Genomic DNA, 15,411 nt, shown 5'->3' with positions numbered 1-15,411 from the left:
GTACCCGCAAACTACCACATAGGTTGTAAACCCCTAAATACGGAAGACATAATAAGGGATCTGGGGACCCAAGCAGATAGTAACCTCTCCTTTGATAATCACATTGCCAAAGTGGTTAGAAAATCCTTCTATGTAGCCCACCTAATCACAAAAGGGTTTGCATCCAGATCGAAAGAGGTCATTGGGTCCCTCTACGCATCACTCATCAGACCCATCATAGAGTACAATGCCTCATTTGGGATGTACCTTACAAGACACCTGCAAAAAACTGGAAAGACCACAGAAGTACCTCACCAAGAGGATCACTGGCCTTAAGCAGATGCCCTATGCAGCTCGACTGAAGAAACTCCAGCTGTACTCGGTTGAATACCGCCTACTCAGAGGTGATCTCTGCCTGACATACAAGGCCATGTTCAACCCAGAATTGATGGACATGCTCCACCTAAAGAAAACCATATCCCCTCGAGCCACATGCTCCAGGGATATAAACCTCACCACAACAATAAATAGGACATGCTGGAGGGATAGATTCCTGTCCCAGAGACTTCCCATGCTCTGGAACAAGATTCCAATCTACATTAGGCAAAGCTCCTCGCTAACCCTCTTCAAGAGAAACCTTGACAAGTGGATGGGATACAAAGTTTAACCCAGGGATCAATTCAATGGCTCTGCTTGACAAAGGCACAGGGAACTAATCTAAGATAGCCTTGTACCTACCTATGAACCTATGAACCTATTTGATCAAGGCCTGCATTTATGACTAAGGTATTTTTAAAAACAAAGCAGTACCTCTTTGTCTCTGTATGTGTTTATATGTCTGTAGAAAGGATTGACAGGACATTGGAGAGGAGATGAGGACAGAGGCAAGGGGCTGAGTTACTCTAGCAAATCTTAATGTGGATACTTCCACACATCAGACATATCTCATGCATTAAGGAAACTTTTCACAAAGAGTGTGTGTGTGTTTGCATGCATGAGAAGGCATGCACTCATGACATCTTATGTTTCTAGAAGTTAGGGCTCAATACACTACATCCACAGTCAGAATCACATTAAGAATAACATTATAATACAGAGCATTCATTTATTTCAGTTACCCTTCTGCTTTGTTCTATATGGCATGCCTTAGTGCCCTGATCCAGCGTTTCGTCTATTAGACTCTCCTACAGCCCCCAGACTATCTACTCAATGGCTGGGGCCAACATGGAATCTATGGGTGCACTGTGGAGCATGCTGATGACGATGTTTTTTTTTTTTTTTAATGACCTACCCCTTGGTTCCCCCTGTCTTGATTTCACCATCTAAGACCGAGGGCTATTCCCCTCTAGAGACCACAACTCCTCACACGGAATGCCTAGACAAACACCCTTCCCCTGGTATGGGCACACACATCCCTCCACATCAGCTCATCAGATACCCAAGCCGCTAATCAAAACCAAGTCACTTGGGCTTTAATTATGGCTTTATCCCTCTATGCCATGATGCTATACAAAGCATTAATGAGCCTAAATTGTATTTTGTGAGCAATGGTGTGTATCGTTATACAATTTAAACATTTTAGCCATGTAGTTTTCCACCTGTAGCTTTTTATAAAACTCTTAAGAGCTTATTTAAAATACTGATCAATAAATAATTGCAGGAAATGTGTCTTAATGGCTCAGACAACTGAAACAGAGGAGATAAAGAGTAAGTTACAGCTATTATTTGTATCACTATACCTGAGCATTCAGATGCTTTTCCAGCATAAAACTCAGACACTAGCCGAAATGCATGACTGTATTCAAAATGAATACTCTCCACTCTCTCAACACGGATCCGATCTTCATCCCTCGCACTAGGAAAAAATAAATAAACAATTGGGTGAATATTCAGTGGAAATTAACAGCTCTGTTATAGTGAAGCTATAAATAAATAATTGGGTGAATATTCAGTGGAAATTAATAGCTTTGTTATGATGAAGCTCTTCACACACATACCATGCTCTTGCACAAATGATAAACACCATCTCCCAGATTCACTAATCTTCCGTGCAGGACTAGTCTAGTCCTGCAGGGAAGCGGCCGCTTAGGAGCAGGACGGCAGTGCGCCATGCATAGTAATGAAGGCACGCCTGAACCCCCAGGCTTACACGGAGCATGTACGAGTGCAGGGGGGCGTGTCTGAGAGCAGAGCCCACAGAATAAACATGCCCCTGCAATGCTGAACAGCAGAAAGTGGAAATAAATGAGTGATACCGCTCATAGGTGTCCACATATCCCCATCAACAGTCCACCATGCGTACAACAGCAACAAGACAAAGTTGAAAAGACGAAACCCTGTATTGTTGCCTAAAGCTCCAAGTACAGTAAACCGTATGTGCACAGGTGTGCCCAATGCTTAGCCTCGGTGAAAGCAGCCTAAACGGCTGAAGAGGATAATGAAGACGATATATGCAAATTAAGCATGTCTGCAATAGTGTAGTGGGCTTAGCGTTCGCCTAACGAGCAGGCATCCCCAGTTTGAGTCCCAGCACAGCACACTCTATTTTACATGGCAAAGCATGGTAGAAGCAAAATCTGTAATGCAAAACCCAGTAAATAGCACACATTTTTATGAATAGGAGTATTGCAGGAAATGCACATGTGAAGAGTCAGTATCATAATGAATTAGGAAGCAGTAAGCAGGAGTAAGCACAAATAAACACTTGTAAGCATGTGCCAGTGCGTTTGTGCGGGGTTAAGCACTGCTGACACAGATTAAGCAAAGGAGAAGATAACTGGGTGGAAAACACTGTGACCAGAAGTTAGCAGTGCTAACCTCCACGCAAACCCATTTACAACTGCTATAAAGTGTCTTAAGCACACCATATCCAACAGCCGGTGTTTTGCCCATCAACAGAACAAACAGCTTCTACAAGGCCGGAACCCAGGACCATGCACACCATACACAAAATGATTTACCACTAAGCCATGCTAGATGTGCAGAAATTGTATGTTGTCTGAAACATAACCCCAGCCCAGTCATGCAACAGCATAGAGAATGTATACCTACAGCTAGATGGATGTGTGCGCGCAAATATATTACTATCTAAATGGATACAACATATCTATTGATGTAGTCACATATATAAATATCCAGAGATATATACATATATATAAATTTATGAACAGATATACATGTAAATGCCAACAACTACACATATATATGTCACCATCCATACGTCCACATATACACAGCAAGTTACACATATGTAAGCAGATAAATGTCCCCATAGGCATATACGGACATAGTTAGAAATATGTAAGCAGATGTATACACCCACAGATGTATATATGGCCAGATATCTGTAGATAACAATGGTAGATTAACAGACACATACATGTCCACATGCACGTGAAAGGCCTTGACAGGCCTCAAACAATATACGTCACGTTCGAATTAGCATACCCCCCGCCCAGACAAACACATCCGCCCTGCAATATACAACCAAGCTCAATATAATGTACGTGTGTCACTGAAATCGGGATTTAAATTAGCCCTCGATCATGTTCCACATGTTGACATCACATCCCCCTCTCCCCCACCCACTAGGCGGCCCGAGCAGTACAGGCCCATCCAACCAAGGCCATCCCCGACCCATACATTCATTACCCACAGTTCCGCTTCCCCCCACCTGCTGCACACACGCAGCCACCATCTCAACCCAGGTTACCAGCCCGTAGCTACCACACCACCACACACTGATGCCCACCCCGTACTCATCCCTTATGTTGTCCCAACCCAAGTATCCTAGGTTGGGCACACGCTGTAGTCCATGCACATAGCCATGGGTACCTATGTAACTCTGGGTGTAGACAAAAGTTGCATACCCAATGTTCGAGCTATCCCACATGGGGCGAATGATTACCTGGCACTAACAATAGATTGCATGTGTGACTCTGTGTACACTAATGGATTTAGTTGTAGGTATCGCAAAGCATATGTGGCACACAAGGTTGGCCGGTATGCACATGAAACACAGTACCCAGCAATAACAGGCAACATTACAGGATATGTAACTAAATATGTAGAGGTATGTGTGTGTATATATACCCATAACTACACAGAGATATACCTCTCTCTCTGTAGTACAAATATATACATACATAGACAGACATCTATATATATATATATATATATATATATATATATATATATATATATATATATATATAAACACCCATATATATACATATGCAGACACCCATACATCCACATGTCGTGAGACATATATACAGCAATATATAAATATATATATATATATATATATATATATATATATATATATATATATATATATATACAGATATATATATATATATATATATATATGTGTGTGTGTGTGTGTAAATATATATAGCTAGAATATGATACAGCAGTTAAGAATTACATATGTTCACAGGTCGTGCCAATGGGGGTGAGGGGCCCAATCAACAAACGTGTAACTTGTAGCATCAACCCCCCCCCCCCATCTAGACAGGTGAAACATACAAACACACATTAAAAGTAAACAAACAATTGCTTCCCAGACTACAGGTAGGATACTACCAGTGGGAGAGACCGGCCAAGTTTAATCTTGAAACCGGGACAACCCAAACATTTTATGGATATTTGGGTTTCCAGGCATTACACAGACGTCCTACTGCAGGGCACGCATGTTCTTGGATTACAAGGATGGGGAAGCCTGATGATCCATGAGGCAAGACAACGTACGTGACGGGTCCTGAGAAGTAGAGAGTGGGCAGTGTGTAGTGGTGTGTTTAGACCCGACCTGCAACCGGAGTAAGGAAGAGTGCTGTAGAGGAGGTGCAGGGGGGGGGGACTATGGGTATGAAATTATGGGCCTAGGTGTGCAGGTGTTGGCTGGAGAGGTTTTATGTGGACCACCCCAGGGATATAAGCAATAGTGTGCATTGGGCAAAGCCACTGCCTAACAAGCAGCCACACCCAGTACGAGTCCCACTGCAGCAAAGTCTAGTTTACCTGGCAAAGGACAGTATAACCAGATGTGTTGTTGCAAACCCACTAAATGACACCAAAGAACACATGGCCGCAACACCCACTGTAGGCATGTAATCCATCACAGGGTATTATTGTTGTCCTCAACCCCAACCAGGGGTGCGAGTGTCCAAACCTACCCCCAAATGCAGGCTATATACACAGCTGTCGCTGGAGAAGAAATGGCCAGCTGTGGACCTTCCCGTCAGCCTTCCTGCACATCCCTGGATATGTCTCCTACTATCAGCCCCTCTGTGTGGCCCATTAACACCACTTACCTATCGACCCCTGTTTCATTACTAGTAATGTTCACAGTCACAAGTAGGTGATACCCTCTTCACAACTATATTGGCAGAATCTGGAACCACCAACCCAGGTGTATTACCACAGCTGTCCCACACAACACATGTAAATAACACACAAAGGAAAATCTCAAGCACACTTGGATCACCACCTACTCACCACCTGGCGAAGTCCACCCCCACCAACTAACACTCTATACCCCTACACCAACTAGTGACACCGACATCTCCTGTCCTGCCTCGCATACAAACGCCAACACCCTACAAACCTGCACTACTGCTCCCCCACCAATCAGTCCAACGGCCTCCTATACAGTTAAAATGTCCCCCCTCTACCTACCTACTCCTTCGCTATTCACTTCTACTCTACCACACAGGTATGGCATACCTCAACCTAACCCGAATACCTGAGTGCAACCTATCCAGAACTGTTAAACTGGAATCCCAATTCACCTTAAACTGACCTTTGTCAACAGTCATACCTGACGTACATCTGACTTAAACATGTATAATACCGACATGTTAATTTGAAGTAAGGATGAAGGATGTGGTATGTGGCTATGGTAAGTCTGTTACTTTCTATGAATGTGTACACCGCAGTAGTTCGTGTAATGTGTAGCTGGGGTGTACTGTAGAGCTCCACTCCCTGGGCCACCGCTGACAATGGGGAAGCATCCAGTCGGATTGTCCCAGACATCAAATGTGAACTGAATACATGAAGCAGCGTGGGGGTATGCGGCAGCAAGCGGGCTTACGCTGTTTGGGTGGTGGTAAGCAATGCCCACACTGGTTAAACAATGTGGAGGCCAACCCAGTGTAAGACGCCATAACCAGAGGTCAGCAAGTCTCAGCCTCGCGCACACCCACCTACACTTCCTCCACAGTGCCTTAGGCACTCTCTAGCCAACAGCTGTCATCATGCCCAGTAACAAAATAATCAGCACTCCCAGGTTCCACCCCCCCCCCACTCTGCACACTATAGTCCAGATGAGTTATCACGAAGGCAAGGCAGATATACAATCAGCTGCTGTTATCACAAACATATCATCCAGCACAGTCAGTCAACAGTATAGGAAATGTATGTATGTAGATTAATAGCAGCAAACATGTGCACATTGCTCAATCACAGTATTCCGAGCGGTCTATGAGTATCAATGAACAGTGCCGGGCCACACATACTATGAGAACAGTAGTCTTGCATAATACTGAAGAGAGGAATGAAAAATGGGGCACACCATGGGGGCGTGCTTCATGCACAGAATGTCACACCTGGGGCGTTCCATCCGCGGAACCGGGAGATGAGGTTGGTCCGGTGTGTGAGCAAACTGCTGCTTCTCAAACCCCTGGCAGGATGCTACTAGTGGGAGAAACAGTGTTGACCAGCAAAGTCTACTCGTGACACAACAACAGGTCCATCCCTGGCGGGACGAGACAAACTTTGTGGGTCACATAGATGTTTCCACCAGTATCGGAGAAGGATCAAGGGAAGGCTCAAACATATGTGGACTAAACGGATGAAGAGCTTGCAGAAGGTTACGTCGAGACAGTATAATGAAGGAGTACTGACATGTGCAGAGAGGGAAATGTGGTGAGGTGTGGTTATGGCAGGACTAGCAACTGGAGAATGGATGGATGCTGTGTACGTGGAGCTTGGGGGCCAGGGAAAGGGAGCATGGTTATGACATTAAGGTACAAATATGCAAATGAAGCAGAACAGCAATAGTGTAGTGGGCAGAGCATACACCTAGCGCGCATGCATTTCGGTTCAAGTCCCACTGCAGCACATTCTATTTTCCATGTGAAATCTGTATGTCAACATCGTTTTGCTGTATAATCTACTAAATAACGTTTATACTTGAACAAGAGTACTGTATTAAATGCACATGTGAAGTGTCAGTGTCATAATGAATAAGGCACTAGTAAGCAGGTGGAAGCACAAATAAGGCAATAGTAAGCATAGATAAGCAGTAGTAAGCATGTGTAAGTGTGTTTGCACAGGGGTAAGCATGGCTTACACAGATTAAGCTAAGCAAAGTAGAAGCTGAGTGTAAGGAAATGCACCCAGAGGTTAGCAAAGCTTAGCTCCGCGCACACCCATGTACAACTGCTCAAATGTCCCATAATCATTCTGTATCCCATGGCCGGTTTTCTGCACAGCAACAAAATATACAGCCTCTGCAAGGCCTGAACCCAGGACCCAGCACATCATACACAAAGTGAATTACCAGTAAGCCAATGCAGATGTACATATCCCTCTTAGTTTCACAAACATATCCTCCAGCACAATCAGTCAACAGCACAGGAAATGTAGCAATATCATACCACACAACCTTATAATGCAAGAATTCCGGACAGTGTGCGCCAAACTGTAAACAAAGGATTTGCTGAGTAACAATAAACAATAACAGATGTAGTTCAGCAGCCTCCAGTTAAACCCTGTAGTCAAGGCCTAGGGGGAAATTTATTATCTGTGGTAATGCCTATGTATCTGTCACATGTATGGACCCTGACCACCAAATGTTGTGGGAGACCACAATATGACTGGGATGATATCAGGAATGCTAGCAGTAAATAATGATAGGCCATAACTAAACAACCCCTAACCATATCACAGCAGGACAAAGCCAGCCATATATGTGGAAGACAGAGGCGGGGACACAGGGCCATACTCGCAATATTGCTGTTACACACCCTGGAAATTGCTGGTGTTACAGGATTTGTTGCAACATACCCTTATGCAGGAATAGGACATCAGGAACACAAATGGATGCAGCCATGTACTGATAGCACGCAACAGACAGATTGCTGAGGATATATCTATGACAAAACCTGTGTGATGCACAGGCAAAAGCAGACAGACAAATCCACTGGCCATCATGTGGATAGGCCCACAGTTGAGAGCTATGCAGACAGACTGCATTCCATCCTAAACTACTATGTACGCACAAACGCTGCAAGACCAACAATATACAATGCACGTAACAAAACTACTCACTCTGTCTGTAGGTCTGGAACCTCTTACAATTCTGTAGTTGGCCTGTGTCTGCAAGTCCTACTGTAAGAGGTACTGCAACATGCCGTCTGTAACACTGCTGCCCGCATATAGGAAGGATGTCCTCCATACTGGAAAGGTGAAGGGACAACGCCCACATGAGTCAGAAATTTAGGGTTGCCATGACAGTGGTTAAATGAATCACTACACAGCAGGCTGCACGCAGTTATTAACTGTTGCACACTGATTGGTGCAGAGCCCATCACCTGATCATGTGCATCACCTACAATAGCCATGCTGCAATCCATTGAAACCAACTCAATCGCTCTAGTAGAGAGGGAGAGAGAGAAGGAAGAAAAAAACCAAGGAGAAAGAGAAACACACACACAATGAGAAAAAAAACTTAAAAGCTAAAACCGGAAAGGAGTCACACCCGGCCTAAAAAAAAAGGGTATGTAAAACATAACTGTATGTAATTTAATATAGTATGTGATACAGACTAATAGGATATATGATGTTGAATGTTTGATATGTGCCATCTGTAGTTGTCCATGTAATGATGTTCAGCTGAACAAGTGCTCTGGACAATACTGTCTGTCCCTGTAGGCAGTGGAACATACCCGCCAACTGTGCAGATCAGCAATGAATGACAAAGATGTCAGCCATAATATCTGTGTGTGTTATGTTAGTGTGGACAATAGCTGGTGATGGAAGTACTGCCATCATGATAGACACATGGGTGTCAGAGCACACCACTTGTAGGAAGTCATGTTAATGTGCAATGTAGCATGCGCAAATGTCATAGGTGTTTAAAAGGCATACAAGCAATCTCACACCATATATACCACCCTAATGCTAGTCTGTATTCATATGTGACACCTATCTGTGTTGCAGCAAAGCAGGACAGTGCAGCTGTGAATGAAAGACAGTTACAGAATGTGGACCAGCTGTCTGTATGCACCCCACATATAGATAAATATCTGTGTGATACAGAATGTGACATGTATGTCTACAGATACACAAACACTCATACAGACATAAGTACATCAACAACGTACAACATATATCTACACTTATATGTACATAAATATATATTTATACACATATATATATAGTGGCACTGACAATGGCATACAGGTGAAATAGCCTGTAACAGGCCAGCAAAGATAGTGTCCCCATAGGGAGAATGGCTACAAACACATAGCACAAAGCTTGGAAAAGTACAACATATGTCCCAGTGGTAGGTAAGCATCTGACATAATTGCATTCTGTGAAAAGTTTGTTGTAGCTAATATGGTGGGGGGAGACAAACATGTATATTAAGAACTATGGTAACCCTGTTGTATGGGTGGCTCAAACCTGTTTCCATCTTTATGTCTTCCAGGGAACATGGCACATAGTCGTCTGCCCACATACAGCACCACTGAGACTGAGGTTATCAACCACCTGGTACAGCACAATGAATAGCTGTTTGGGCGGACAGCCCACGACCAGCAGCAGAGGACCACCCTGTGGAACGAGCTAGTCCACAGGGTCAATGATGTCGGACTGCATAACCGCAGCTATGAGCAAGTCCAGCATCATTGCACCGACCTGCTTCACCACGTACATCGTCGTGCAGCTGCCTTATGGAGGGACCATCTCGCAATGAGGGGGCAACCCGCCCATCCACCCCCCTCACCTGTGTGGAGGAGCTTCTCAGCAGCCTTGTGGCACCTGCCCACCTGCAGAAACAACACCTGGCAGGGCACATTTTGGAGGTGGGTGCCACCGACACACCAGATGAGGAGCGTGCAGGTAAGGTCCCAGGGCACATCGATACACCACTCTTGTGTATGCATCTGAATCTGTACAGGTACATCATGCAAATCTGAGATGTCATATACATAGTCTGCTGCTGTGTAGTAGTAATAAACAGTTGTGTATAAGCTATAATATGGTGGAATTATACTGTTGACGGAACGTAATGCTGCACTCACTCTTTATGAATGCCCCAGCTGTGGCCACTGACATCAACTTTTTCACACTACTATGCAGGTCCTTCCAGTATACCACCATGGCAGCAGCCCATAGCTGGTGAGTATGGTTCGTGTTTATGCATGATGATACACTCTTCATGTAATAGCTATGGGATATTCCATGCACACATCTAACACACCTACCCATACTTCATGCTGTTCACATTCACGTTTTGTTGCTGTGAAATGCACTCCATCAGAGTAGAAACCATGCTGGGGTATCGAAAGGGTACAACAGACACATGCAAGATAACTAACATCTCTGTCAATGTGCCCACAGGGATGTGAAGTATGGCAAGACACACGGCCTACAGTAGGGATATGTGCGAATCAACACCACCATGGCTGCAGCTGCATACAATCAGGTTAAGTAAATGTGGCAGACGTAACCCTGACCTCATAGCATCCCCCACAGCCATGGTAAGATCCGCTGGTTGTCAGTGTAATAGTCTTGTACTGGTCATACATGCACTGCTGATGTTGTGATCTGTAACGCAGACATCAGGCATTCACAAATGATAGCTGTTCACATATCATCCCAGGTATGAGTTGCTATCACACATAAGGGCTTGTAAACAGTGGAGCTGACATAACTGACACAGTACTACATATGCAGCAATGGTTTCTACACCTGCAAGGTATGGTGCACAGTACAAGGCAGGGTGCAGAACAGGTCCACAGTAACACTCTGTACATGGGTGCGGTGTTAACAAGTGGAAGGGCCATCATTTACCAATACAGCCCATGCCTCACACACATGCATACTGCCGCTAGCATGAAGTCACTACAGTTGCACTGCATGCTGTTGAGCACCATATGTAATGCATGTTGACAGAAGTGCAATGGGAGGACTGTGTGTACAAATATTGTGCAAATCCACATGTAGGAGCGTGTGTGTTGATTGTGTTTGTAAGTGCAATCTAGTGGAGTGTGGACGATGCATGTCAAATGTGTGTGTACATGTGTGTCTGTGTGTGTGGGTGTCCATGTATGCACAGGCGACAGTGGGATTGACCACATGGCAGTACTTCCCCTTGGGATTGTGCTGTACATGTACATGGAGTGAGACATAGGACACCAGGACAACCTGTCTGGTATGTGAGCACAGGACAGCTGATAGCATAACAAGGTCTGTAGCATGGAACATGCACTGGGAGGTGAAGTACATACCAGGTATACACATCATATTGCCAACAGCAGATAGGTAACTGGCTGCCCACATATGCAGCACTACAAATGCAATGGAGAATTACCACAGCACATCAGTGAGTGTATCCAGGTAATACTGTTGTCCGCATGATGGGTCGCTTGTGCAGCAGATGTGGCATGGACTGAGCAAGACTGTAGTATGAGGCTCTGGTGTGCAACATATGTAGTGAATTTAGCAGCCCCAACCATATAGGGGCCATGTACACCATTACTGCCCATACACAGGGTAATATGGGATGACAGCAGTGAGGCCATGTACAAACTACTCCACCCAAGTCAGGGAGATGATGGAGTAACAGGTCAGGTGTTGTGATCAAATGTGTAGGCATGGAGAGGAATGATATGTTAATGGGCAGTAGTAATGTGTGTATATTAGCAAGTGGCATGCAGGATGGGGAACATATGTAACTGAATGTGGGACTGTCTGTAAACCCAGGGAATGTGAGGTAGTAAGGTGGCTGTCAGAGTGAGTGTGTGTGAGTCTGTGTACTGTTATGCAATGTTGTACAGGTCTTAAAGTGTGTATTTGTTTCCCCCACAGGTGGCGAGGTGGGTCAGGGTCCCTCCTGCACGCAAACTGAAGTAGTTGTCCCTACAGACACCGATGATGATGATGGTATAGGTGAGGCACAGGTGGGGTTGTCAGAGGCCGACACTGTGCCAACATGTGTCATCACCGTCCTAGCCACCCCAAGCCCGCACACAGTTACAGTGCCCCTACAAACCCCATCACATGTGGCCATAGCAGAGGGACAGTTTGTGCGTTGGTGGCAATGACCAGGAAAGTGTAGTGTCCATGCTAACTGTGTTGTGTCACAGTCGGCATAGCCAGATGTCCGGAAGGCCACCACATCGGCAGATGTACAGTGGTGCTTGTGGGAGGACCACAGGCCATCATGCCCCCAGCAGAGGCACCACAACTCGTACCAACAGGAGCATGTTTCAGGCCATAATGGAGGCAAAGGCACATATGGAAATGAACACCAGACAGGGCCAGAGGCTGCAGAGGTCTGCTTTCACAGCTCTAAGTGGCAACCTCCATGAACTCGCTGGTGCCCTTCATGAATGTACCGAGGTCATGGATAGACGGTGGGGTGAGATGGTGGGCCTGCTCAGCCATGGTATGTCTGTGCTAGAACGTGTGTTGGTAGTGGTGCGATGACCAAGTAGACATAGGCCATAAACACCAGCAGCTGGTGGTCAACGTGGATGTGCCATGATGCCCAGACGCTCCTGTAGTGGCAGTACCAGCCCCAGCACACCACTGGGGCTGCTATCCACACCACAGCAGGCCTCGTGCACGTGGCCTTGGCCAGTCCCAGGCGGGACATGGTTCCAGCAGACATGTCATCATCAGGAAAGAGTAGCACCTCAAGGTCTGTACATGCACATGCCCATGGAACCCCAGGCAGGCACAGTCAGCATGTCCGTGGCCTGAGGCTGTGAACTGCACACCCTGCCAGGTATGGTCTGCAGCTGTCCAACATCACCTGTATAGGGCACTCACATTGCAAAACTGTTTGCCTGCAAACCCACGCACCATGCAACCACACCTTGGATGACCCCATACCGACACACACCACATCACCCCTGTGCCACATATCCCCGTCATCCATAACATTGATGCAGGGTCAGGCTAATATGGTTCTGATGCACACGGTGACTGTAATAGAGTGCTGCAATGTACTGCAGTGTAAGATGTTGTCAGGGGTAATGTGTAATCATACTTGTCAGGTAGTGCAGTCATGCAGCTATGATGACTTTCACACACCCTGTGCATATGATGAGACCTGTGCCACATCCCTGTCATCCATAACATTGATGCAGGGACAGGCTAATATAGTTCTGATGCACACGGTGACTGTAACAGAGTGCTGCAATGTACTGCAGTGTATGATGTTGTCAGGGGTAATGTGTTATGCATACATGTCAGTTGGTGTAGCCATGCAGCTATGATGCATTTCAGCTGTTGGTAACACCGATTGTTGTCCCCATACTGTTATCTATTTGTGCTGTAGGCGTACATGTGTCAGCAGGAGGATAGTCTGCAGTCATATTCCACGAGGGTATGTCACTGTGGTGACACCATGGCCGTGACATTTCTGGTGTACAGTTGCACACACCACAGGTATGTATAACAGTTATTGCCTGTGCAACATTGACTGGTGGCCTGCTGGTACAGGTATAATCTGCACCCTTATGTCATTCCATCCACAAACACACACATCCTTACTTAGCGACACTGTGCCTAGACCCCTACCCAGGTATGTAGTACTACTGAACTGTGAGGCTGTCATTGCACACACGACACCATTTGTAGGGTGAGGTGTGTACCAGGTCACATGTTACATACAGACTATCCACAGACACGTACATTATGGTAATGTGGGATGTAATGTTTGTATATGGAGAATACATAGTGTGTCATACCATCATATACACATTGAGTGACACATAACAGGTCGACACACATCTTAGAGACCTGGTTGTATTGGTGCTAATGAACTAGTCCATGTGTCCAATGTGTTACAGGTAGGCTGCACACAGCACATGTATAACTGGGCTGTATCCTGTTATATGTTACCTGTATGGGTGATGGTGACAGTGGCTACCATAGTGTGGTATGTGGGCCATATACCAGATGTACCATGGTGAAAAGACAGTGTACACAGCACCTACATCCCCCACTGGATATTGTACACACTGGAACCCATCTTGATACTCTGACATACCCACTATCACACACTGGCCATGATGCCAAAACAACCCATTGCATATCACAACAGTGGTACCACAGGGATAGGCATGTAATGCACACACCACAAGCATAGTAGTGCATTGCATTGCGTTGCTACACCTATGGGCGACAACAACAATATCTGTACTACTGTGTGGCAATGTGTATTGTAATAGGAGTATGTGGCCTCAGAATGGTGTACCCTACAGATATACAGACATGCACACACGTGGCAAACCTCAATGGGATTCCCATGCCTACCAACCCATTTGTACAACACTGTTGTGCTGGTACTGCAAGGCACATCTAGCTGTTAGGGAGAGGAGTGTAACAGGCTATAGGTCATGTCCAATACAGCAGCGGCCACATCTGACTATGGCAATGGGAGTGGTGGTGGTTGTGAAGGCAGTCATGGACTTTCCAACTACAGGTGTACTAACACACAAACAATGCTATCCTCAGTAATGCACATGTACATGTATCAATACTGTGTTGCATTGCTGCAGGTGGTCATAGCTGTGTACCTGGCTGTTGTCCATGGAAGGACTGGATGTGTACATTGGTATCATGCCACATGCCATGTGCCAACAGGCAATCTATTGACAGACACCATGTTAGTGACTAGCAGGGTGAGAGTGACATACGTCAGCCAATCCTCTGGGTCCCTTCTACACATGGCCACTGAGGTGGTCCAGTTGACAGGTATAACACGTAGTTAGTGTCTGTGATGGAGACCTGTACCCAAGCATGTTCATTTGGCTGTGGTGGTGGTGTAGTGTAGGTACCGGTGGCATGTGGCCCATACAGGGTGATGTCCCCTATATGTGTTAGGTAGTACACAGCTGGCCACACATGTCGGTGTCTATCAAGCTTAGGTTGTCTGTATGTATCCTAGCTCGAGACCTGCCATCTGTACATCTGTAGAGGGACTGACAGACACCAGTTTGGCTAGTAGCTATGCAGTAGGATAAATGTCTCAACAGATGGATGTGTGACATCAATGAGTATGCCATTACTACATGTTGTAAGCCCTCACTAACATGTGCTGTGAAGATGGTACTCCACAGTTACATTCCACATGTCTGAGTATCATCCAGTAGGGCAGATAAATGGTGACACAGCCCACACACCAGGTAC

The 15,411-nt window shown here is 45.6% G+C and overlaps 1 protein-coding gene across 1 annotated transcript in view; it reads right to left on the bottom strand.

Annotated features, from left to right (window-relative positions):
* Positions 1 to 15,411, bottom strand: part of MSH3 (mutS homolog 3) — a 3,764,176-nt gene that overhangs the window by 2,831,241 nt on the left and 917,524 nt on the right. Inside the window, exon 9 of the mRNA XM_044064237.1 lies at positions 1,719 to 1,834. Coding sequence (XP_043920172.1) covers positions 1,719 to 1,834 — 116 coding nt within the window. The remainder of the gene's footprint in view (positions 1 to 1,718; positions 1,835 to 15,411) is intronic.

Source organism: Protopterus annectens, chromosome 2.part2 (assembly GCF_019279795.1).
Source record: "Protopterus annectens isolate FY-2018-M chromosome 2.part2, PAN1.0, whole genome shotgun sequence".
Lineage (NCBI taxonomy): Eukaryota > Metazoa > Chordata > Ceratodontiformes > Protopteridae > Protopterus > Protopterus annectens.
Note: the sequence above shows the minus strand (reverse complement) of the source record. Positions and strands in the feature narration are given on the sequence as shown.